General features: G+C 34.8%; 1 protein-coding gene across 1 annotated transcript in view; it reads right to left on the bottom strand.

Annotated features, from left to right (window-relative positions):
* Positions 1 to 6,608: 6,608 nt before the first annotated feature.
* BRWD3 (bromodomain and WD repeat domain containing 3) overlaps positions 6,609 to 27,128 on the bottom strand; it is a 100,557-nt gene continuing 80,037 nt past the window's right edge. Inside the window, exons 28-41 of the mRNA XM_084790969.1 lie at positions 26,774 to 26,885; positions 26,351 to 26,412; positions 26,088 to 26,243; positions 25,352 to 25,472; positions 24,248 to 24,373; positions 24,080 to 24,158; positions 22,360 to 22,416; positions 21,401 to 21,541; positions 20,361 to 20,432; positions 19,003 to 19,155; positions 16,173 to 16,336; positions 15,705 to 15,802; positions 14,650 to 14,808; positions 6,609 to 10,551 (exon numbers count right to left, since the gene is read on the bottom strand). Of these exons, the coding sequence (XP_084647095.1) occupies positions 9,794 to 10,551; positions 14,650 to 14,808; positions 15,705 to 15,802; positions 16,173 to 16,336; positions 19,003 to 19,155; positions 20,361 to 20,432; positions 21,401 to 21,541; positions 22,360 to 22,416; positions 24,080 to 24,158; positions 24,248 to 24,373; positions 25,352 to 25,472; positions 26,088 to 26,243; positions 26,351 to 26,412; positions 26,774 to 26,885 (2,258 nt within the window). The 3' untranslated portion in view covers positions 6,609 to 9,793. The remainder of the gene's footprint in view (positions 10,552 to 14,649; positions 14,809 to 15,704; positions 15,803 to 16,172; positions 16,337 to 19,002; positions 19,156 to 20,360; positions 20,433 to 21,400; positions 21,542 to 22,359; positions 22,417 to 24,079; positions 24,159 to 24,247; positions 24,374 to 25,351; positions 25,473 to 26,087; positions 26,244 to 26,350; positions 26,413 to 26,773; positions 26,886 to 27,128) is intronic.

The raw sequence follows: 27,128 nt of genomic DNA, 5'->3' as shown, positions 1-27,128 counted from the left end.
CAAGCCCCTTCAGCCCAGGTTAGTTGGCTCTGTTTGGTCTTCTTGTGGAGCTCCTGTTCCCTCCAGGTCCTTCTATTCCCCTGCCCCCACTTCCATAAGGCTGCCCATGCACCACCCAATGTTTTGCTATGAGTCTCAGCATGTCCCAATCCATTGCTGTGTGGAACCTCTTTCTGTTGGCTTCTTTTTGATCATTGCTGAGAAAGAGGATTTGCTCAGTCCTGATGTGACTTGATGTGCTGGGGTGGGTTGGTGTACGTGGGGCTTCCCTTTTCTGAGTGGTAGGGGGAAAGGGGAGGGAGGGAAGAGCCCAGAGAAGAGAGGGAGCTACGACTGGGATGTAAAGTGAATAAGTAAATGAATTAATTTTTAAACTCACATAACCTATTAGATGAAAAAAAAGGTTCAGATTTGCATTGGCAAAAGTACATACAGTATGGAGGGAAACAAGAACTGGTACTTAGTGTATATAGTGTAAAGCACACTTGTATACACAATCTTAATAATTTAAGTAATTTCTCTACAAAACCTACACTTTCTTGAGTATTTATTTGTGCACACATTTGTATTCATACAGACTTTAAAACTTTACTGATTTTCAAAAATTAAACTTAGTATCCTTAAAATAAATGGACTAGTAAAAATGGAAATGTTTTTCATGATCGTTACTTATTTAGAGGTAAATTTCTCATAATAGAGAAGTTTAAAAAATACTTTGGTGTGAAAGTCAGACCTCACTTTCCACTCAATTGTGGAGAATGTCCCTTCCATTGGGTAGATCACACAAACTCTGGTGCCCCATATTTGACCACATCTCCTGGATGGGGAGGCCTGGTGGCACTCAGATGAAGGATAGCAGGCTACCAAGAAGAGACTTGATACCCTATGAGCATATACAGGGGGAGGTAATCCCCCTCAGTCACAGTCATAGGGGAGGGGAATAAGGGGAAAATGGGAGGGAGAGAAAAATGGGAGGATACAAGGGATGGGATAACAATTGAGATGTAATATGAATAAATTAATAAAATATATTAAAAATACTTTGGCCTCTGATGTAGTCAGTGAGACAGGACTGCAATAATAAAAAAATATTAATAGCCCCATTGTTAAAGTTTAAGACAGGAAAGCTATCTACAGTAAACTGTAGTCCCACTAATGTACATGAAGTTAATCTTGGGTACAGAGAAGTGCTGTTACAAGCACTTAGGTTACAAAGTGTTAGGATCTAATTTCCAAGTTAATTCTTTATGGTATCAAACTCTAAGGCAATGGTTCTCAACCTGTGCCTAGCGACCCCTTTGTGGGTCTCATAGCAAATATCCTGCATATCACATATTTATGATTTGTAAACAGTAGCAAAGTTAGTTATAAAGTGGCAACAAAAATAATTACATGGTTGGGGAGTCACCACAACATGAGGAACTTTATTAAAGGGTCCCAGTATTAGGAAGGCTAAGAACCAACTAAGCAGGGCCCAGAGGGGCTTGCTGAGACAGAAGCACCAAGGACCATGCACGGACTGAACCTAGGCCCCTGCTCAGATGTAGCCAATGGGCAACTTGGTCCTCATGTGGGTCCTTTGATTTCATGCTCTCTCTTCCAACACTAGTCCATTACTAAACTATGAGTGTGCACTAATACTTATTACAACCTGGCTTTTAGAGCCCAATGTCTTTTTCACATTTCCTCTACTGTTCTTCCTCTCCCTGAGCACACAACTTCTCTGAATTTAGTATCCATATTTACCACAGCTCCAAATAAGTCAGCTTTACCTACCCAGATTTTCTCATTTTATAGAGAAAAGAACATTCAACCTGAACCCATGTGGCTTATTACTCCTTTTCTGCTAACCCTGCCATCCCATTTTATAGCACGATGAAATGACACTACCTAGGTATACTCCCTCTAGTTAACAAGGAGTGGAGAAAAGACAACTATACAGTAGTATGTCATAATGGAAGAATCACTCCAGGCATAGCTCTCAACAGCTTAATAACAGTGTGGACACAACAGCATCCGAAGTATGGGTAACAATCTCATGACTCACTTTATACATGGTGTCAGATCCTAAAATCACCTCACCATGTCCGCACAGGAGAAAGAGGCTTGAAGACACAGCTCAGTGAACATCTTATTAAAACTATGAACCATATGCTCTCTTTGGCAGCTCATACACTAAAATTTGGGGGGGGGGGAATGAGACAGAAGCAGAGAAGTTCTCTTTAGGTTACACTTACACGCATAAGCTAGGAGCCTATTTCATAGTTAGGAAGCCAACGGAACTTAAAAACAAACAAAAAATCTAGATATAGGTTTCCTAGATGAATCGCGTTTATTTGCTTGCTTGCTTGATTTCTTTCTTCTTCCTTCTTCTTCTTCTTCTTCTTCTTCTTCTTCTTCTTCTTCTTTTTGGTTTTTCATCCTGGAACTCTGGAGATCCCCCTCTACCCAAGCCTAGTGAGTGTTGCCTGCATGCACCACCACTGCCTGACAGGATGAATCAAAGGTTTTTGATCTACTTAATGGCTACATACCCCTAGGCAAATTACTTGATTTTACTGAAATTCATTTTTCTCACTTGAAAAAAAAGTGGGAGTCGACAGATAGTCCTTCTGGTGATTAAGACTATATTTGAGGAATAAATTTTGTAAACTCTAAATCTCTTGAAAAAAATACAGTGTTAAAAACACAAAAAGTACAGATGAACAACCCTAGGGAGGAACACATGCCTGCTAGCAAATATTATATAGGAAGAAAACCATCATACAACTCTAGAGAAAGAATGTCATTAGTCCCTGACAATTCTGAGTAGAAGAATTGGAATATGTGATAAAAGATTTAGTAACTAAAACTGTCAAGGGCAAGAATTCTTAAGAGGTCAGACTAGATCAAATAACAGTTATGCTTTCTGTATACAAGGCTAGCTCTAGTTTATAAATTAAAACTTAACATATGGAAACAATCCAGAAGTATCAGCATGTAATTATTGCCATTTTAAATGAACAACACCCAAGGGTAACAAAATATCCTGTTAAGATGTCTATTACAAAATTTGGGAGGCATATTTCTCTCAAAATGACATTTTGTAAAATGACAAACTAGAAACACCTTATAAATAACCTTTCTTGAAGTACTTAACGGAGTACACAAAATTCCTAGTACAAATTATATGCTATTATACAAATTCTAGTTAGAATTTCAAAAAGACAAAAATGAACCACAAAACGCCGCTACGAATGAATAAAATACATTATCAATTAATATTAGTAGCCTGTGTTAAGTGATTTGAAATGTTTTTATTTCTTAAAATGTTTGCAAGAAACTTTATAACGTGGGAAACTCTAGGGCACTGAAGAGGCATGTTATTAAGCAGAATTGTACAAATTAATGAAAGCATGTTAGCATCACAGAGTTTTGAAAGTCCTCAGTATATGTTGAAAGATTAGTATGCTAACAATTTTTCTAAAATTAGCTACTAGATATTTATATTCTGGTGAGAAGTAACTTTACTAAGTCAGTTACTACAGATGGCAAAGGAAATGTTAAGAAAAAGTTACAAAACAAGAAAAGAAAAATGTTATTCCAAATTTCAGGGGAAATAACACCATATAAAATTTATTTTACTCAATGTTATATTTGGTCTACCAGCATTATGCATCATAAAAATGCCTTAAGTACTTATATAAAAAAATTGAGACAGTGAACGAAGTAAATGAGCTTAAATATAGCACCAAAAATCCCATTTAACAATTAACCCACAAGCTCAATGTATTAGTTTCAGATGCTTTTGTGCATTTTTGGAAAGTAGCTTTAAGAAGAGGGCAAAGGGCACCTTTTTTCTTGATTTTCTCAATGAGACAAACAATCTTCTGAATAATTTAATAAAGTTGTTATGAAAATTTAAGAAATCTAGGGGTAAAATAAAAAGCAAAAAAACCAAAACAAAACAAAACAAAACAAAAACAAAAAAACAAAGCCTGCTAACAAAGAACTTTTAATGTAACATATTTACATCATAAAAGGGGGTATTTTAAAGCAATCAAACAGCTAAACAAAAATAATAAATCTCCCCAGACATCAATCTGGGAATTGTGAAAATTAGGCTGCCAGTAAATGGATCCAACGCCAGAAATGAGGTGACCTATTCGAAGAGTCTTGATTTAATTCTAAAAGCACAAAACAGACAACCTCCATACAAAAGATGCAGACCAGTCTTTAGCCAGCTTATTTATCTTGAACTCAGTGGAATTCTTGACACTGGGAGAAAACTTGTGGGTATAGATTTAAGGCCAAGTATGAGTGTTCTTGGTAAAAACATTCAGATCCTGTCTCACTTCATCTCTCTCCCTCCTACATTTACATCAAACGATAGCACCATTTACTTTAAATTCAAAGTCGACGGGCAATTTAAGGCCAAATAAGAAATACCAGGTATTCATAGCTCAGCTGTTAAAAAATTTAACAATAAATAAATTAGAAATCTATCCATCTCAAAAGGCTCTGTAGAACAAAGAGCCAATGAGTGCTTGGAGAAAGGGGGACTGCCACTTAAGGCACCAAGCAGCCCACATTTTAAAGTGTTGACATCATATTGATTACCTAAATGTGATCCAAACAATATTAGAAAGAATAGAAAACGTCTTTTTCCATAGGAAGTAACTCAGTTTCCGAGATTAAAAAAAATGATAGTAATAAAATCTCTTATGACAAAGAAGACCCAGGGATTACACAATACAATCTATAAAGCTGGATAGTAGAAAGGTTAATCATATTTCTATAATTCTTTCATCTTGTTAATTTACTCTAGTATGGATTAAGGCATAAAGCAGCAAGAGTGCAACTGATTCCAAACAACTTGGAATTTTATTGTAAACATCCCATAAAGAATGGCAACAAATTGTCCAGTATTTTTTTTGTCTTTGAAGGTAATTGCTTATAATGACCAACAACTGCCAAACAAAACATCTTTTGTAAACCAAGCCAACTTTGTTTACTTTTTCCCCCACTGAATTTTAGTTTAATGGACATTCTGTCCATATACAACATCACATCAACTATTAACTGAATGTTTTTCCATCTTAAAATTTATGGACACTAAGAACAAATGTAAAGTACAGTTTTGTTAATACTGTGTAAAGGATTACAAAAGACAGGGATGATAAGTTACAGAACAAAGAAATAAATTACTGATTGCCATCACCACAGTATTGTTTAAAGAATTAACATTTGTAGTACTGTCTAATGTATATTTGGTGACATATGCAAAAACACGTTTTCCAACTGGGTTTCTATATATTTCAATATGGGATTTAAAAAGTAAACTACAAATGGCGATCTCAATATGTATCAATAACTTTTTTTTTAGAAAATTACCATGCTTTTATATGTCTAAGTCCCATATTCTAGATTTAATTAAGATAGGTATAAGAATAAGAAATGGGCATACATATAAATAAACACAACTTAATTCTAAACTGCAGGACCTTTCTATTTTATTTCTCTCAAAAACGAATCAGAAATTTGCAGTCTGGTTGAAGTATGCTATGTGAAGTGCAGCCTTCACTGCAAAAGAGAAGTGGAGATAAAACAGCAAGCATGAGAGGAAAGACAAAAAAGAAAAGACAGACTCAAGGATCAGAGGACTATATGAATGAATAAATATCAAGAAACCTGAGTGCTATCCATGTTCCACAAAATACAGCACCATGAAAACATTTAATTTTATATTGGATTTTAACCCAAACTTTGTAAATGTGGTAAATTAACACTTGGTGAAGAAACTTTGCTAAGAGATGTAAAGTAAAAACACCATGCAAAGATTTCACTGTGAATTTTAAAAACAAGATTCAAAAATGATCTTAGGATATTCTCAGTAACATTTGTAAAGCCTTGCATGCCACAAAGATGTTGGGGAATGTGGTTAGCATTTAAAATAAAGAACTTTAAATATCAAAAGTCCTACTCCTTCCCCCAGAACTATTAATTTCAGATTTTCAAATGTTATTGTAATTGCTTAAAAGCTTAGGCATCAAAGTGTAATGAAAATCACGTTTTAAGACTCCTTTTTTAAGGGCATGAAAATTCAGCCTTAAAGATAAGTACCAATTGGTAAATGTGCATAAAATGATTCCATATATATTAAGGTGTGTATCATTACCACAAACTTACAAATTTTGAAAAATGTTCAAAAAAGTCGTATTAAAAAGTCAGAAGTGGTATTCACCTCATTCTCTTTTAATCACCATATTGTCTGATGACAATCTACATGATTAAAACAAAAACAAAACATAAATCACTCTACTTTTAAAAATCTGAAAGCTAATTTAGGTGTATGAGAACTCACTTGTGTAGGAGACAGGAATTTTACTCAGTTGCTTTGCATCTGGGTGAAACAAAGCACTATATGAAAGAATTCTAGAAGAAGCCTGATTTCTGGGGAGGGAAGAAAAATAAACAAATAAGAGGCCAAATTAAATTAAAAGACTAGAGAGACACAGTTATATGACAAAACCAGAATTGGCTATCTAGAAGACATAATGATATGGATGATTAAGCATTAATAAATGCACAGGCTGAGCTCTAAAGAGGCAAATAATTGGTAGACAGTGTCCGCCATATAAAATATTCTCTTTTTTAATGTCTGGGATAAGGTATGTCAAACTGAAAAAAGCTACATACATACAAGTACACAAAACTCATACAAAAACAAATTTAGTTATTAGGCTAGTAGGTTTGTAAATGTTTTGGAGAGCATCCTATTGCTAGATGAAACACATACAGCAAGCCAGAGAAGAAACACATGATTCAATTTTATAAACATATACACATGCTAAGATCATAAAGCTTGGAATCAGAACATTAGCATTCATGAGAAATACTATAGCTTACTGACTATTCAGATATAGCATAGGATTAAATTTATCCATGTGTATGCTCTCATGGGCCTAAATAGAACAATGGTCTTCATTTGCAGAATTCTTAACTTATTTCCTACTTTCTTTGCTATGGCTGAACCCAGATCTTATTTAGGTTTAAAAATCTCTACAAAACTGAAATGCTAAAGTATTCAATATGATACAAGTTATGACACATTTTCAGGGAGTGGTGTTAAAAAAAACTAAAATATAAATTGGGGAAAGGGGGAAGTCCAGATTTAAAAAAGTAAAAATATTATTTCCCAGACTTTTATTTTCATACTTATGAAAATAATTTGCATGCAAACAGAAAATTATCTGTTTGTTTTATAATAAATGATAACTATGTTCACCTAACATACTCTGGTGACTAACTCTTTAAATTCTAATAACTGAAATCAATGTCACAGCAAAATGCTGTTCACTAGTATTTCACAGTATTTCACTACATATAAAATATGTTTAAAAATGTCTTTAGCCTTATTCTAATTATGTAAGCCTAGAAAATCTTGACATTTGGGGAATAAATGTGGCATTTTTATTTTTCAAAATAAATTATAAATAAATCTCCAGACAGCTAACACCACACAAATGGCAATTCTTCTACCTTTCGAGAGGTCAGCTCTTCATAGAAGAATGTCAACCAAAATTTCACACTAAAATGGTACACATGATACATAGTTGGGTATATCCAGGAATTTAAGCAACTATATTATGTTGATTGTGGTAGGACAAAATGTTATTGACTCCAGGAAAACACAGGCACAATTTAGTTAAAATGCCCAAGAGATGAATAACTGAAATAGTATATTTTAGTGAAAATCAAATATAGACTCTCAAATGGGAACATGTTGAATCTATAACTATGGTTAAAATGGCAGCTGAGTTATAACCAGAAATCGTTTTGGTATAGTGAAGAAAATCATCATCAACAACAACAACAACAAAAGTATCAGCTTGGTCTGCTCTCCAGCAACAGACATTAGTGCCATTAACAGTTCATTATACTTTCTTAAAGCCTGAACATCATTTCTACTGCAAGTGAAAATTGCTTGAGGGTATTAGTTCACGAATAAATCCCCAACCCCACCAAAAAGCAAAGTTATGTGTGTACTCCTTCCTCTGCACGTAACAGATTTTCAGATGCATGAAATGATTGAAAGCATGAGACAAACACGTCAGCTTAAGAAATACCCTGGACCACCAGGCATATATTAAGAAAATGCTTTATCGCACACGTCTGATCTAAGTGCAACAAGACTGCTGTTACAAAAACAGAGATCAATTGTTATTCCCCCTCCACTTCAAGGATGTATGTAACAAAGTAGTAAATCTGCTATCTCAAATGTGAGGAATAAAATTGATCTTGGAACTGAAGCTCACTTATGGAACCACGTGCACTCTATTGCTGTAAACAAGACCATAAATGATTTTAAAGAGTTTTTCAACTATAAAATAATGATTCAAAATATCTGTTTGCAGTGCAATGAGGCCCTTTTCTGGAAGTCTAGAACAGAAGAACCCTTTGGAATGAGACTAGAAGAACCCATTAAAGTTGATTCCAAGTATTAGCTAGCCAAAATATTCCCACTCAAGTTAGGTGCGTTGATACCTTTTAAGATTCAAATGAAAACCAGTAACTCACAGCTGTTAAATAGTTAAGTGGTAGCAGATATATATATATATATAAGCAGTAGACCACATCTACTTACACAAATATGTTCTACAAAGGCCTAGAGCATATAATACTTAGGAAATCTTGTAAATTACAACTATTAATTTGAGAGCCAATGATTATTGAAAAGTCTCAGCTTATAACTTAGGAATATTCATCCCTACCAAGCTTGTTCTAGTTCTCCTTAGTAATGAGTAACAGCATCTATCTTCCTTAGCATTTCCAGTAGTTGTAGTTAATAGAGGTAGCTGAGCTACTGTTCAAAGAAGTTATTCTTTGTGGATGAGGATTTGTTTTTCAAATGTTTAAGTTACTTTTAAGCTACACAAGTTCTATTAATGCAATAAAATATAACAGAAAAAGAAAAATGGATGCAAGAAACTTTTGCATTTGGCACCTTGTCTAGATTGATACCTCAAGTATTCTCTTTTAATAAAGTTAATGCACACATCAGGACACACCACAAAGATTTGCTACATATTTACAAGGCACCAACCCTTTCTCACCTTAAACGTGAATTAAGCAAATCAATGAAAAGCATATCAAGATACCCCCCACCCCACCCCAAAACTGCAGTATAAATATATACTTCAGTTCAGTACAGTTCATGAAAGTTTGGCCTGGGAAGAGTAAAATAATCCAGATCGTTCTTACAATATAGAAACTGTAAACATTTAATAGCTGCCTTTAGGATTGGTGTATTGTGCAAAAGTTATTATTACTGGGTATAGGAATCAAAATGGCAAAAACAAACTATATAAAACTCTGTAAGAAGGTGCTATACTTCTGTGATACAAAAGCAAAGAGGGATATCTTATTGAGATAAAAATGTCATGCTACGCTTAAGAAGCTGAACGCTCCTTTCATGTAGTAAATCTGTAGTGTGTCTGTGGTGTGTGTGTGTGTGTGTGTTTGTGTGTTTGTGTGTGTGTGCATGTGTACGCGTGCATGTGTTTGTGCACACATGTATATGTGTGGGCGCAATTTGTTTTAATTTAAGGCCTAATGAGTAAGGCTTGTTTGAACAAATGAAGTGTGGAGATTAAAAGTCTTGAAACAAATGTATACTGGCATAATGGAAAAGCACCAATGTGAAAGGAAGCAGAAGTCCCCACACAACTTGCTTTGTAGATTTTCTGGTAAATTCCCTGCAGTAGAAGGCCATTGATTTTATTTTTAAAAATTACTCTAAATTCTTTAACTGTTAATAATTCCATCCCATGAGATGGCTAACCCTGGCTTTTTCTGTCATTTTACGTACTCTGCCTGATCTGGATGTTCCAAGATTCAGAGGATCCTCAGTGGACACAAAATTGTCATTATCTGAATCATCATTATATAAAACAGTCCTCCTGCCTTGGTTTCTTGTTTTAATTCGAGGAAGTCTACTGAAACGTCCTGAAAACATCGTATCAAATTCATCATCTGCAACACGTGCTCGTTTGGATCTGGTGGCTCCTCTAGAGGCACCTCTTCCTCCTCTCCCTCGTCCTCTCCCTCTCCCCCCAGCTCCACCTCTTCCTCGACCTCCTCCTCGTCCCCTGCCACCTCTTCCTCTGCCTCCTCTACTCCATCTACCCCATCTTCCCCATCTGCCTCTTCCTCCTGTGCCTCTCATCTTCCAGTTTCTTTTTCCATTGGTGTGTTGTTTTCTGAGTTTTCGTTTAGGTCTGGTTTGTATGAATTTGCTATAGTCATGATCTCCATCTACATAATCTTGATCTGTTCTGGAAGTAGATTCAGAGTCAGAGTCAGAGCCACAGGTACTTTCTGAACTTAAACTGGATCCTAACTCTCCACTCTCTGAGGAGGATAAATGTGCTTTTTCTTTTGTTTCTTTCATCTCTTTTTCTTCTCCTCCCATGCTTTCGTCTTCTTCTGATGCACTGAGCAGTTTTCTTTTGGTCCCTGTTCGGGGTTCTCTGCCATCACCATTTGCAAGAGGCCCATCAAGGGAGTGATCTAAAATGAAATGGATGATTTTTAAAAATTAGGTCTTGACATTGTAAGATAGTCATTGAGATTCAAAATCAAAATAATCTATTAAAAATATCTAGTGCTCCAAATTGGTTGGACAGAATCATTGAAGGTACTGGAATAGATACTTAGATCTATTTTAAATGAAAGATAATAAAGTTGTGATTCTTTTCCTACTGCTTCTTCTGGAGTAAAAAAAGATACTGAAGGATTATAGCTTATCTGGGCAGAAATTTTTGCATTAAACTTAAGAAGAATTATAGGGAGATATAAATTACAATTTTCATTCATTCACTTAAGAAATACTTAGCAATGAACTAGCATGGCACAGATATTAGGGAGAATTTTGAGCGTGGTGATGAAGCAGACAAAGTCCTTGCTATCAAAATCCATACTACTGAGGACAAAGTCAATAAATAATGAATGCAAATTTAAGTAGAGCTGAATGCTAAAGAATGAAAATAAGAGCAAAAATAGTTGACTATGTTTGGGGGTGCTATTTAGCTCAAGGAGATGTTTCTTAGGATGTAACATTTAAATAAGGAATTAATGAAGTGATTTCTGGGGAAAAATTTTGAGCTGTAGAAATAGAACTAAGGGAATGCAATTTAGCCAGGATAAAATGATAGATGACTAGAGAAAGACAACATCTGTTTAACATTTTTAAAATGTTCCTGCTGTTAATACAGAGAACAGACTGTTGAAGGTGGTTAAATAGAAGTGAAAATCAACTTTAAAAAAACCCTTTGCAGTCAGTAGTCTAGGTAAAACATCATGAGGTGTCAACAAGTGATATCTAATCTATTAGAACATTCCCTCCTAGAAAGCTAACCAGAATAAATCTTTTATTTCAAAGGTGGAACCAATGGGACCTGCTGAGGGGGGCTGATGTCAAATACTAACAACAAAACAGTCTATCTCCTCGGTTTTATAGCCTAAGAAACTGGGTAATAGGTAAAAATATTTGCTAAGTTGGGAAACACTAAAGATTGAAAAAGTTTGGGCAGTGTGCTGAGAAAAGTAAAGTTTTCTAGTTTTAGGTGTCAGTAGAAATCTAAAAAAGAAAAAAAAGAGATGAAAAAATAATCAGGGGTCAAGAGTATAGCTCAAGGGTAAGATATGGTTAGCATGCGTGAGACCCTGGGTTCAGCTCCCGATATACATTTGCATATGTACATACATAAGCATACCCGAAAGAAAACATCATGTAGGTATACAAGCTGAACCTCATAAGATTATGGAGCTAGAGATAGAATTCTGTAAACTTGCAGTCCAGAGAGAGCAAATAAAGAGAAAGAAAATGGATGAGGAAAGCAAGCTATGTTATCTTAACATTCCAAGATTAGGGAAGCACCAATAGTAATAGGGAAGAAATAGCCAACAAGACAGGAAGAAAACAGTAGAGTAAAACAGAAGTCTGGGGTTTTGTGGTGATTAGGATTACAACATTAATTTAGTAAGTTATTTGGACTGAATGACGTGCCTTCAAAATTCTTATGTTGAGGCCCTATCTCCCAAAGTGACTTCATTTGGAGACTGGAGCCTTGTAAAAAGTAATGAAAGTTAATTGAGGTCTTAAGTATTAGAAGAAACTTGGAAGTTTCTAAGTTTCTATCTCTCCATCCTACACACACACACACACACACACACACACACACACACACACACACACGTATACATAATATATCTCTGATACACTATGTAATATAGATACATAGTGTATCACTCCAAGGTGTAGGGGCAGAGACAGACAGACAGACAGACAGACAGACAGACAGACACACACACACACACACACACACACACACACAGAGAGAGAGAGAGAGAGAGAGAGAGAGAGAGAGAGAGAGAGAGAGAGAGACAGACAGACACACAAACAGAGAGAGAGAGAGAGAGAGAGACAGAGAGAGACAGAGAGAGACAGAGAGAGACAGAGAGAGACAGAGAAATAGAGAGACAGACAGAGACAGAGACACAGACAAATGGCCATGAGGGACACAACTTAAATGTGGTATTCTATAACCCTGAGGAAAATAAAGTTCTAGGCAGATAGTAATCTCTGTGTACTTGATTCCTTGGACTTAGAACCTCCAAAACTCTGGGTAAATAAAAGTCTTGTTTAATGAGCTCACTCTGTTATCTCATTATGGCTGTCAGAGTGACTAATACACTTAGCTACAGACTAAGTCGCTATCACAAAAAAGCAGGTGATATGATATTTCAGCAGGATTGAAGAGTTAGAGAGGGACTAGAGAGATGGTGAAGAGGACTTCCTGTTCTTGTAGAGTTCAGCTCCCAACACCCACATGGGCAGCTCAAAACTGCCTGTATCTCCAGCTCCAGGGAATTCAACGCTGTCTTTTGGACTTTGTAGGCACTGCATTTACATGCACAATCCTACAGACAGACCCAAAGATCTATAAACACTCACAAATGAAAATTTAAAACGATTTCTAGAACTAACAAGACTTTACAACTCTGTGGATATGAGAGGTAAATGGAGAGTAAGAATTACTGAGTGGTAATTTACACAGTGGTATGTGCTTCCAACTTCAGTATTCCGGAGGCTAAGTCAGGAAGATAAAGAACCTGAGGTGAACTTAGAGGACACAATGAAATCACACATTTAAAGAGACTTAAGTTGAATGAAAACAATGAGTTTGAGACACAAAGATAAATTTGTTTTTAGGGAGCAACTGGAAATGAGACTGGTGAAATGAAGAGATGCACGGGCTGATGCATTAGGAAGAATGGTTTAGATGAGGAATGGTAGCACATGCCTTTAATCCCAGCATTCAGGAGGCAGAGACTGTCAGATCTCTGGCTGGTGGATAACCTGGTCTACATAGTAAGTTCTAGGCCAACTAAGAACTACATAGTGAGGCTCTGCCTTATAAAAAACATGACGGCTAGTTTACTCAACAGACTTCATTTGCAGGAGCCGAAAAAAATCAAGTGGGCTAAAAATAATAGAAAACTCTGAAAATAAAACTCAGAACAAGCAAATTGAAGAAAAAGCAGTGTATAGGAGTATCAGTAGAATCTATAAGCCAGTAAAGAGCTAGTACAGAAGGAAGTAAACACTGTCCATTGACACTGAGGTCAAGAAGTTAGGTACTAAAAAAAGGAACACTAGTTGGGCAGTCCATATTACTCATGATTTGGAGAGAAGAGCTTTTTGGAAAGCCAGAAAGTAGGCTATAAATGATGAAGGGATCCTGTAAAAAAGAGGCAGAAAAAATATAGGCTACTCTGTCCATAAGATTTTCCCATGAAGGGAAGTGAGGAAGTCTGTGATATAAGTATGAACAATGCAACAGAATCAAAAAACAAACTTACAAAATGGGAAATAAAAGAGCACACTTTAAAGTAATGTTTCAATTGCTTATCAGTCTCCTAGCTCAGATAAATTAACTATAACATGTTTTAACATATAACCAATAATATATTTATAATGTCTATTAAGTCATTTGGTGATTATAAAACAATTCATAAGAAAATTAACATCTAGTAAAATATATATATAAAGTTAAAATAGCATTCCAGTAATATATTTCTAAAAGCAAATTAAGTATTTTTATGAACTTTAAATAGTTGAACACAGAATTTTCCTTGAGCATGCTCAGGGTGTGTACAGGACCCTTTATAAGAGCTTCTGAATAATAACAGTATACTTCAATGTTTATAAAACTAAATCCTTGGCATACAGGATGGTGATATATGATCATGAGTTAGGTTAATCATCTTTGTAAGCACCAAATTTATTTTCTTCTATATAAAATTACTAGAACATCCCACAAAAATAAGACCTTTAAATATATACCTTTTTCTTTTTTATTGACATGTTAAATTTATGAAAAATATTAAATATGCCTGATATTTCGGTTCTTATGCACTTGGGAGAATTCTTCATTTAGTTTTTCTCCTATTCATTTCATTTTACATTGTTTTACAGCAGTTACTAGACATCTGTTCCTAATTGTGGTTATAAAACTCCTTTTGACTTAACCCTAACATAACAGTTTATGACTGTTCTTATCATCATAAGAAAGTAAGTTACTTCTCCCAGGCTCAATTTCCTACCTTGTTTAGCTGGTAAGACTCTACTGCGAAATGATTTGGCTTTCCCTGGGTCATGGCTATTTCCACTTCTGCTATATCCACTGAAACTTGATGGAGAAAATGGCCCATCCCCTTCATCATCAAGTAGATACACTGAAACACCTTCAGCAGCATCTGAAACTTACATTTTAAAATATTGCTATGTTAACATAATTTCATCTTTTTAAAGAAAAGTTAATACAGCCTGCTTTTTAAACTCTACCTTCATTATTTTACTTTATTATAAAATCAACAGTTGCTTTAGAACTGGTAGGACACCTACAATCCCAGCCTTTTGGAAACGCAGGAAGGAGGACAGTTAGTTTGAGATTTGCCTTGGCTACTTAGCCAGACGCTAAGACCCAACCTTTAAAGTAAAAATGAATATTTGACAATGAGATAACAAGTAGTTCATCATTTCTAAACTTCCAAACACAAACTGGCAAAAAGCCCCCCAAGGAACGAGTTCCATTACATATTTAATGTTAAAGTCTTAATGCTAACAAACATACTGTACAAATTCTTTGACATATTATAGATAGTGAAAATAGTACAGTTACAGATATCTCAAAGGGACATTTCAATTCATCTAGTCAGGGGTTAGAGAGATGGCTCAACATTTAAGACCATTGGCTGTTCTTCCAGAGGATTCATGTTGGATTCCCAGCACCCATATGGTAGCTCACAACCATTTGTAATTCCAGTTCCAGAGCATCAGACATCCTCTTCTTGCCTCGCTGGGTACCAGTCATGCATGTGGGCAAACACTCATAAACATAAAATAATGTTTTAAAAAATGATTTTGAACACCACCTAGTCAAAAAACAAACAAACAAACAAACAAACAAACAAACAAACTAAACCACTTTACCTAATGTCGTACTGGAGGGCCATAGAGCTAGCAAGTAGAATAATGACTAAAATGCAATTTTTCTAAATCCAAACCTTTTGTTCTTTGCACTCTAAATAGTGGTACCACTTCTATATTCTTTAACCAGAACCAAAGTATAGAACACAAAACCCAAAGACATATTTACCGGGAGAAGAAAAAGGAGAACTAGTCCTGGCATAAGACACTGAGGTATTCTGGTCATTTTTAGGCTGTAACTTCATTTGCTTCTGTTTCCCTTTTGGACTGTAAATAAAAAACGTAATTATGAACATTTTTCTGTTAGGAATTCAATGTGATAAATAATATGACACAAAATTCTTAAGGTGACCAAAAAGGAAACCACCTAAAATCCAGGTGAAATGCCTAAAATTGGCAGTTTGACAAAATTAAGCTTTAATCACTATAAAAATAAGAAAATAAAAATGTAAAGGCATAGTAAAATCCACATAAACAACAGCTTTGGGTTATAAACTTTTTTATATATAAATCTTTACATCGGAACAAGAGTTCTTGACTCTCTTGTGACTTCCTGAATTTATTCATGAACTTTCACAAATGAGGTAACAACCACAAAGCACTTGAAAGCATCCAACGCTGGATGGGCAGGAGGTACCTGGGAGCTCTGCTGCTAGACAAGGAGCTACTGCTGCTTCTCAGACGCTTTCTGTATCGTGGCCTCTTCCTCTTCTGACTTTGGATTGCTGACTTATATTCAGAGATGATATTCTTAATGTGATTTTCAAATAAGGCAGACAATCGCAGCGTCATACTATAGATCTGAAAAAGTGGAAAGCACAGCCTTGTTTTAGCTAGCAATTACTTTAATTATAAGAAAAGTATGAACATATCTGGACCAATATGAACATCACCTTTCCAGATGCAAAGCACATCCTATCTACTTGAAAAATTCTTAAGGAATTAGGATGTTATTTTTAGTTTAAAAAAAAAAAAGCAACAAATTTTAAACATCATATTTGGTGCTATGAAAGATATGGAAAAAATCCTCATATATTCTAATGGGGAATTTTCACTTAAGTAATATTCTATAAGACAGATTATAAAATGTGCCATAAAAAATTTAAAGCTGTACCTATCCTTTGGCTAATAATTTTACCTCTGGGAGTCTCTTGTAAGAAATCATCAGGGGATTATTCACACATGAAAACATGCTTAATGATATTACAGACATTAGCTATAGTCATTTTTTGTGTTGAGTGGGTAATTATTTTTTTAATTCTAATTTTCTAGCAACAGGATACTAGTAAAAAAAAACAAAACATGCAATGCATGCCTGTAATCCCAGCATTCAGGAGTTAGAAGCAGGTGGATCTCTGTGAGTTCCAGGCCAGCCTGGTCTACAAAGTGAGTCTAGAACCACCAGGGCTGTTACATAGAAAAATTCTGTCTCAACCCCCCCCAAAGGACCAACAATAAAAATAAACCAAGCAAACAAAATCCCAACAAACTATGAAATGATCAGATAAAAAGAATATTATCAAAGCTTTTATTTTAAACAGTTATAATATGGATCACAGATTCTATCAACTCCCATCAGAGAAACTTTCTCTTTTCAGTAAATAGCACTTAATGCTGAGAATCCTCCAACTGATCAACGTGAGAAGAAGAAGAAGAAGAAGAAGAAGAAGAAGAAGAAGAAGAAGAAGAAGAAGAAGAAGAAGAAGAAGAAGAAGAAAAGAAGAAGAAGAAGAAGAAGAAGAAGAAGAAGAAGAAGAAGAAGAAGAAGAAGAAGAAGAAGAAGGAGAAGAAGTGCTCAACCCCAATCAGACTTTAGTATCTCGGCCCAAGGCTCGGGGATCTTCAAGGGGAGAGTGAGATCTGATTCTCACGTGAACTCTGGTGCCCCTTTTCTGACCATGTCCCCTGGATGGGGAGGCCTAGTGGCACTCAGAAGAAGGATAGCAAGTTACCAAGAAGAGACTCAATAATCTTAGAGCATACATAGGGGGAAGAAGTCTCCCTCAATCACAGACATAGGGGAGGGGAGAAGGGGGGAAGTGGGAGGGAGGGAGGAATGGGAGGAAACAGGGGAAGGGCTAACAATCAAGATGTAATATGAATAAATTAATTAAAAAATAAATAAATAAATAAATAAATAAATAAATAAATAAATAAAAAAAAGAGTCAGAGGTGGTGGATGAGCTCAGGGAAACTGTTCTGTAGATACAGCAGGACAGACACACATAGGAACCCACAGAGAATGTGAAAGCATGCACAAGTTCCAGACAGACAAAATCCCAGCATAGGAAGTTAATATGTAATCCTACCAGTAGATGAGGAACTAGAGCATTTACTGGCTGGTAGGAACAAGAAAGTCAGCTTTTGTTTGTTTTGTTTTTAATGATGTGACCCCTGGTAGGCTGACTACATACCAAAACAGGTCCCAATTGCAAGACTATCTGGGCAACACAAACTAGCTTGGTGAGGAATGAATTTTTAAAAATAAGCAATCTCAAAGTTAGGTGGGAAGGAATGGGAGGCTTGACAGGGTAATAAGTAAATATGTGCAAAATATACTGTATGAAATTCTCAAGTAATTAATAAAAATATTTTACATATATACATATAACAAAGTCTTAAAATATAAAACTTAATGTTGTAAAAGTATATGAAGGTCCAAGTATTAGTATAGATAGTCCTAGAATAAAGCACATTAAATATTAACTATAAATAAAAATGTGATAAGTTTGTAATTAAAAATATTTTTCAAGTTTTCCACAGAGACTTATTACTCTAAAAATTATGATGAAAGGGGAAAAAAGAAATAAAAATTATGATGAAAGCAGGAAGAACAAAAATTATACCTAAAATAATTAGTGAAAATTTACTGTATATAAAGAAGTTGAAATAGGTAAATATACACCTATCATGTGACTAGTTTGACAGTTAAATGGATATTAATGACTCCAAAAGATAAATATTATGGTAGCTATTTCTTGCTCTCAGGATATTTTCAGTTTTTATAATACATACAGAAATATTTATGTGAGTATGAATGAAGTTGTAACTTCCCAGTAGGGTTCACTATTTGTGATAGTAGCTGGAATACCCATATCAAGTACTAACTAAAACATTTCATATAAATTAATATTGTCAACTACCTTTATATTGATCAAGTCATTTACTGGAGATTTGAGTATTTAAATCATTAACTTTCTTTCATTGTCTTTTCTACGGCAGATGTAGTTATCATTAAAGAATAAAGAGGAGTTAGATGAGAAAGAAAAAGCTGCTTAACTTCGGAATGATTATTCTAAAAATATATTTACAAATGCCTTAAAAACTCCAGAATTCAGAAAAGATACTGAGAATAAAATTTCAGTGACTGTGTCAAATAGTAGAATATACTTGTTTACAAATATTGAAAACTGTGGAAGGAAAACTGCCTGATATACATTACTGCCCATTTAATATTAGTTTCATACCCTTGACTTTTTATTAGAAGTATAAGCTTTGGAGTTGCTGAATATTTGGCGAACATCTTTATAAAATTCCAGAGGACTATCATAATTTCCTGATTCCAAAGTTTCTTTCACAGTGCTGAAGTCCATAGGTGTGTCTATAACATCTTGATAATCCTACAAATGATAATGTGTTACATTTAAATACTCAAACTGCAAAACAAAAGAATTACATTACCCACTGATGCCAAGTTACACAAGCACTACCTTTATGTCTACCAACTTATTCTCACTCCCAAACCAATTCTTTTGTATGTTTCTGAAACTAATACGAGCTTCAAGAGTTAGAAGAGAAAAGTCAAAAGTCACTGGCTTGAACTAATGCTACCTCGCCAAGTAATCTAATGACAGTTGGTGAGATTACTCAGGAATAATTCAATAGTTCCACTCCACAAATTCCAGCATATTTCCAAGATTCTGAGTTATGACAGACATGTCGTGTACGTTGTCATTAGCTGACGTCAAAGTTAACTGGTCATCATGTTTGTGCTCCCTACACCTCTTTTCTCAGTCTCTGTATGCAGTCAAAGCTGGATTTAAATTTATGATTCTCCCATCTCTGCCTCCCAAGTTCTAGGGTGATACTTCTGCACCATCATATTTGGCTTATTTTTGGATTTTTACTTCATCTAAAGCCTTTAGTCTCAATGATTCAGAATTTAGAAGGAGAAAGAAAAAATCCATTTTAACTTAAATCTTTCAAGTCTAGGGCTGTCATATAGGATAATAGCTGAAGCAGACTTATATATAGGCCTATACTGAATACATGATCCAGTCATTCATGCTACTTAGAATCATTAAGAAGTACAACCATCATATTCTCCTCTAAGAAGAAAGCAACGTACCAAAAGTAGCAAAGAAAAGTTATTATAGAGAAAATCTCTTTTGAAGCATGAAAAACCTTTGAATACATTTCTATAAGCTATAAAAACACCAAAAGTGTATTCTAACAGACTATGCCCTATAAAGCACTAATATTTTCATACAGGATAAAGTCAGAACATGTTTCATAATACAAAAACTCAAGGTGCTCAACTAAATATTTAGAGAAGCTCCAGAGGGAATTATCATCTGTGATAGAAACATAATATAGTACATTGCATGTTCTCTGCTTTGTTGCATGGCTTTATATCTGTGTCTCCAAGTAACAACTATGATGTCATGAAGAACTGGGAAAACATGCTGATTCAAAAAATAAACATACAAAAGAATAAAAATGACCAAAAAAATTAAACAAAGGTATAAAAAAATTGAGTTGAGTTGAAAGGCATTATGAAAAATTTAATGTGTGAAACCGCAGAAAACAATCTAAGTCTGCCTACCTCAGAAAGAGATGGGTCTTCTCTATCTGGAGGGACTGATTCTGAGGATTCTCCTTCTTGCTGTTGTTGAGCCTATTAGGGTAAAGAGCATAGACTGTTCCATATCATCACTACACAGAACAAGGCTTGTCATGAAACAGTGAGTCAAAACTCAGATATCCACAGATGAAAATGTTATTTGTCTTGAGAGAATTCTGTATTCAATATATTTCTGCTATGAAAAACATAAGCTCATTGGGTCCTGCCCAAACTTCCTAACAAACAACTCAAGCTTAGTTGAATGCAGTATTGTTACTCATTTTTCTTTATTACCAAGTATCTACAGCATATGGACTTGTCATATATGTATGTGAAAACGAAACCTAGACACAGGGCAGAGTGTTGCATGCCTTTAATCCAAGTATTTGGGAAGCTATGGCAGGGGGAACATGAGCACAAAGTCAGCTTAGGTACACAGTAAGTGCCACACCAGCCTGGAGTATACAGTGAGACTCTGACATAGAAGTAAAAAGAAATTTTGTATTCTAAATTGTTATAATAGTATCTTTGTTGAAAAGTAATATTGGTACATGGATTATTCTCAGTAGCCATATTGATAATAAATTTACTATGCATTAAGTAGGTGTTACACACCAAGAATCTATCGTGTATGGAAGTAGCATTAGAAGTTAGTAGGATATACTAAACCAATAAATTAAATTAAAGCATGAAGGAATAGAAAGGAGATTTTTTTGTTTTGTTTTGTTTTAGACCGGGTCTCACTGTACAGTCCTGGATCTCTGTGAAGACTAGGCCATCCTCAAACTCCCAGTTCTCCGCCTGCCTCTGCCTGGAATTAAATAAAGGCACACACTACCACAATCAGCTGGTTCAAGTTTCTTTTAGAAACTGTAAAATTTTTGCACTAAGTCTAGAACAAATATTTTTAAAAGTTATGACTAAAAGGAAAGAATTGGGAAAAGTGTTCATAAATAGCTACTGGCTTTGATATTAATGGGAAATTGTCCTGTTGGCAATTATTTACACAGTGGTATGCTTACTGGGTAAGAGTGAGGATCCGTTGACTGGCGAAATGGCTCCGAGTCTTCACGTTCATAAATGAGGCTCAGTAGCTCTTTGCATTGCTTTTTCCAAGCATCAGGATTACACTTTAAAGACTGTCTTCTGCCTCGGCATTTGACCTACAGATTTAACAGAATTACATCTTTCCTTCATTTTCTTGATTTTCTCATAAAAGCCTACTTTTATCTAAGTCAAGATTTAAGCAGCTGAACTAATATATCTGTGTTTCTAATGACAAATCAATTGTATAAAATACAACAACCACTACTTATGTTTCTTAGTTGAAGTCGTCACTCTGGCAAAATAAATAAATAAATAAACCAAAGCTAATGCCAACAGTTCTACATCTAAAATTTCATTTTAAGAAAATCTAAACTGCAAATAAAGTACAGACAAGCAAATGTTTTCCCATTCCCCTCACACACAAGCAGAACTTGATTTAAAATGCTGTTGGCCTGTGGCCAGTATTTGGGAGCCTGAACTGTTTCTTGAACTGTAAAGACTGTTTATTTAAAACAGTATAAACAACATAATCTGTGCAGAGTGCCTGCTTTCCTTGTGGGAATCTGGGATGAAGGGATGTGTTAGTCAGAAGGTGCCGATGTAGCCAGTCACTGATAAAATTCATGGTAACTGAGTCACTAATCACACATGTGTTTCTGGTTTGACTGCTGGAGGAAGAAGTGTGCTGTATGGCCCCTTATAGGAGAGGGAGAACACAGAGGAACTTGTATGGTTTTATCCAGATTCTCACTGTCCTTTTTCCTATGATTGGGCTGTATAACCCAACTGCACTGCTGTAATAAATGTAAATCATATTGAAGCTCTGTATTTCTTTCCAAGAGTCCTAGCGACTCTCAAAAATTGAGGTAAGACTTTGGGATCAGACTTATGAACCCTGGAAATGTTTTGTTCTCAGCAAGTCACATTTACTCACTCTTCTTCCAGATGAAGTTCCAGGACCATCTGAATCTAAATCAACCATTTCCGTATCCTAATTAAAAAGAGAAAATGAGATGCTAAGTTATATTTGAAGTCTTATGAAGTAGATGCACATTCCTGAGTAAATGGCAAAGATAATCACAGTTAACTTTTCCTTCACTGGAGCAGGCAGCAGAACAAATGTGGAGGGAGATTCATTCTAAACTTTGGCAAAATGCTGTGTACAGGTTAGAAAAAAACACTTGGAGAAGAACTGAAAATGCTTTCTCTTCAAACTAGAATACAAATTGAGGGAAAAGGTAAAACTTTGTATTTAAATAAGTATTAGTATTTTTTAGTTATTCTATGTGATTTCTATGTGATTCATTCACTTGATAAACTATAATTATAAAATACTTCCAATGAGACATTGCTATTTCATGAGTTTGTTCTCTAGGGGAAATATAAATGTGTACTAATTCAGTTAAGTAGGTCTCTAAGAGCCAGGTTTGATAACAGAGTCGAGACTCAGGCATCACTGATAAAGGGCAAAACAACTATACAACGCATAGGAGAAATCAAGCTGTTAAAGATTTTCCTCATCTTTTAATTCTAAGCAAAACAGTGCAAGTTTGTGGAGAAATTACATCAAATTATCAATTAAAATACATTTATGGTAAAGGTTAGAAAATGTGTAAAGAAAAATGAATAATTTTTCTTGGATTTTTAATAGGTTAATAGCAAACTGCTGTATCACATTTTACTTATTATTTCAAGAAATAACATTTAAGTATATTAAATATAGATTATTTTATATTCAGATTAATTTTCACCAAGAACGCTATCATTTGAGATTTACAATTTTAAAGATTAATGATACAAACAAAACAAGCATGAAAAATATCTTATGGTCCTCCAATAGGATCTAGCAATATTTAAATTTTGTATCTCTGGGATGAACTGCTTGCTACTAAACACTCTGAATCATCTAGTGGTTCATGATAATCTTGCTGAGAATATTAATTTGAATTAACTCAGAAAACATTTACTGTGTTTAAAACTTCCAAAAAGGAATGAGGTACCAACTCCTTGCATCTACTAAACATTTAAACATTGCAACCCATTTACAAAATCCTTTACATACAATATTGAAATAAAAATCATTACTAAAATTACCATCTACTAAACATTCTTTTAAAATATTGTATGTAAGCTGGGCATGGTGGTACAGGCTTTTAATGTCAGCACTCAGGAGGCAGAGGGAGGTGGATCTCTGTGAATTCCAGGACAGCCATGGCTATTACACAAGAGAAATCCTGTCTCAAAAAACAAAAACATAAACAAAAAAACCACAGACAAACAAACAAAAAACCCCAAACCATTGAATGTTTGAATGCAAAGAAAAAGACAAAAAACAAATACACATAAAACTAACTAAACAAAATAAATACTGAGTACATACTTTTCTTTTTTAAGGGCTAAAAATCAGTGTTGATTTTTAATCATATAAAATGTAGCAAGATCAAAGGATGACTGGCTGCTTGTCTCTAACTACACCTTGTAGATGGCACCACTAAAATTTTGGACTGGACCATCTAAATACATCTAAAGAGCTTTAATATAAAAGATTCAGATGTGCAACCATCTTCTAAAACTTTTCACTATTCCTAACCAATTAAAGCATTTACAATACCAAAGAGGAAAGACAATCACAATCATCAAGCTGTGATCCTTACCTCCTCTGCATCACTGCTGTTCAGTTCTTCTGCTTTAACTTTATTGTAAGTATCCAAAATATCAGTAGAGCTTTGATCCCTAAGAAAAAACGTATGTAAGGCAAATATATATTCCAATATTTAAGAAATAGAACGTTAGTCTCTGTAGAAGATGACATTACTTCTTACCCAATAAACCGAAGTAAGACATCAGTCACCATCTTGGCTGCTTTAACTATAGGACTATCTGGCTCATTGAAAGTCCTAGCATTATGCTCAATATAGCGTACCTCCCACATTAATGCTGATATTCTCCTGTGAAATTAAAATTTCCTGTTAGTCTTGGCTGATATAATTGAATTATAGTCTAAGAATATACATTATCAGATTATTAGGCACTTTTTCATGGCATGTCAAAGGTATTTCAATAATATGTAGGTGACATATATTATATGTGACTTAGGCATGCTTAAAATAACAGCATGGCTCACTGGATGACCTGACGACCTGAGCTTGATGTTCAGGATCCCATAGTAGAAGGAGAGAGCCAACAACTGCAAGTTGTCCTCTGACATCTGTATGTATGTAGTGCCACCGATGTGACCCTCTCCCTCACATATACACACAAATAAAGAAAACACAGAACAACAAAAAGTGCACCAAAAAATCAAAATCATATTTAGTTTAGGGAAAAAGACAAAAATAAAAAAGTAAGAAAATAAAGCTATAGTGCAGAAAATAATATCTTTTCATCTGGTTATACTTGACATAAATGAAATAATACATATTTCTTAAAATATACCCATTTCTCAAGTACCGGAGGCAGATGAAGTAGCTCATGGAATACTGCAGTTAGTGTAAAGTGTGCGTGGCTTAACAGAGTACCAAGAACTGACCTCCAAAGCCCACTCATAATAATTTATGATAAAAAATTATGATAAAATAAAACAATTTGGTCAATTTATAGATCTCGCAATTAAGTTTAATTATCCACTGCAAACTCCCCAAGGAGGATTTTAAATATGCTGCACAGTCACTGTAGCATCTCGATCAAGAAGCATTAATATGCTACCTAATCTGCCTTTAGTAAACTAAATTTACTGTAGGTTTGTGTTTCACTACTTGTGCTGCTTGTTTTTTTCTCAGATAGATTTTTAGTCTGTAAGTGTGATAATAAAAGGGACTTTGGAGAATGGTTTTGGATGGCTATATCATACGTCAAAAAGTAGATCTTAAAAGGCACAAGAACCATAAAACTATGATTTCTGTAATAAATTACAAACCAAACCAAACCTGTAAAAGCGATTTTCAAGTCTTTGTCTGATGGTATTGAGGTCAGTTGGATAAGCAACTACAGTACAATACAAGGGGTAGGCACTGAGATCCACTGGAACAGCAAAAGGGCTGGCAAAATCTACAAGAGTCATCAAAAAATTTTAAAAAGCTAGTTATTAAGCAGACCAACATTTCCTGTTAGTAAAAATTCACATAGAAACAAGAAGAAATGGCAATATACCCAATTTTTAAGACAATAATATTTCAATTATGTAAATAGTATCTTTGAATTATGCATGATATATAGGTCCAAATTCGATAAAATGAAATAAAATTCAATGAGAAATGTGCCAAATTTCAGCTTTCTATATCTTCCCTGAATACATGCCAAACTTTTCTGATGATATATTTTAGAAAAATATAGCTATATATGTGGGTAAGTATATTACTCACTCACTGTCTTTACTAAGGAACCCCTCCAAAATCAGGCTCAAGAAATAGTTGGAGAGCCAAAATGTCTCAAGAAAGAAAAAGGCACTTAAATGCCTGCCTTCACTATTACCACCCCTTTGCCCAGAGTGATGGAAAAGCTTATTAGTTATTACTTTAGCCAAACATATAAAATGGGGACATTAAACTAAAATCATTGTGGCTTTTGAATTAAATGTAAAGTATACTGTCATAAACTATGTTTTTGTGCAGAATTTTAAATTCTTCTGGCTCTTCTCCTAGTAATTTTTCACATTCCTCTTACCCAGGGAAAGAAGGTGGTGGATGCCCTGAATAACTCGTTCACACTCCTCATCTCTGGAATGAGCCCCCCACTCTCCTTCCTGGGGTTTGTATAGTAAAGCAGTCAGTTCTTCCTGGGACACAGGAACGCCAGCACCAACTTCATCTGGAAAAGCAGCTAGGTACAAAATTTGGGGAAAAAAATCCAAAATAATTAGTTTCCAATATCACACTTGCCATTTTGCTTTTCTAAAAATGATAATTCATCTTTAAAGGTATATTTACTTCCTTCTGGAATTGGCTCCATATCCCAGGGGCTCATCTTTTCTCTTTCATTATTGTCCCAGCTATCAACAAAAGAAGAAGATGCAAATCAGATCCCCAAGCGCTTTCCTTCATACAGTAACATAATTTGCATGATTTCTTGAGGGTGAAATTCAGAAAAGAAGCAACACAGTATTCCTGAAAGTACAGCTCTGCTTATATAAGGACAGTAAGAAGCCACCAATAGAGAAAACATGCTATACTAATATAAAGCTAAGAAGGCAGAAGCCCACTCTCCTTAGTAGTTTTCTTTCTTTGCTGATGCTGTAATCAAGAATATATCTAAAATTAACCCGCAGGAAAGGATACAATGATCTATTTAAAAAGCAAACTTTAGGTGACAGAATGGAACATTTATCAGAGGTATGCATGAGCTGAACTTACTGAACACTGTAACACTGGAAAGAACTATCAGGATATTCTGGCTGAAAAGGCTGCTGACTTTCCACAGTTCCAAACCACCAGGCGTCATCTATTATACTGCGGAATCTATCGCCTATAATGAAATAAGAAAATTAAAACAGAACAAGCTCTGTTCCCATTCAAATTATTATATGTTTTTGAATACAGAGAGAGTATGCTAACATTATCATACACAATGATGGTAAACTTTATAAATTTGGCATAAGAGATTACAAGTAGCATGTTATAATAAAACAATTAAAATATAATATTATAATGTAATACAAGTTTCTGATATGGTCTCTTTTAAATATCCTATTACACTACTATATTCACC

Source organism: Acomys minous (genome assembly GCF_964271855.1).
Source record: "Acomys minous genome assembly, chromosome: 7".
Taxonomy (NCBI): domain Eukaryota; kingdom Metazoa; phylum Chordata; class Mammalia; order Rodentia; family Muridae; genus Acomys; species Acomys minous.
The sequence above is the reverse complement of the archived record's forward strand: the minus strand, read 5'-3'. Positions and strand labels throughout refer to the sequence as shown.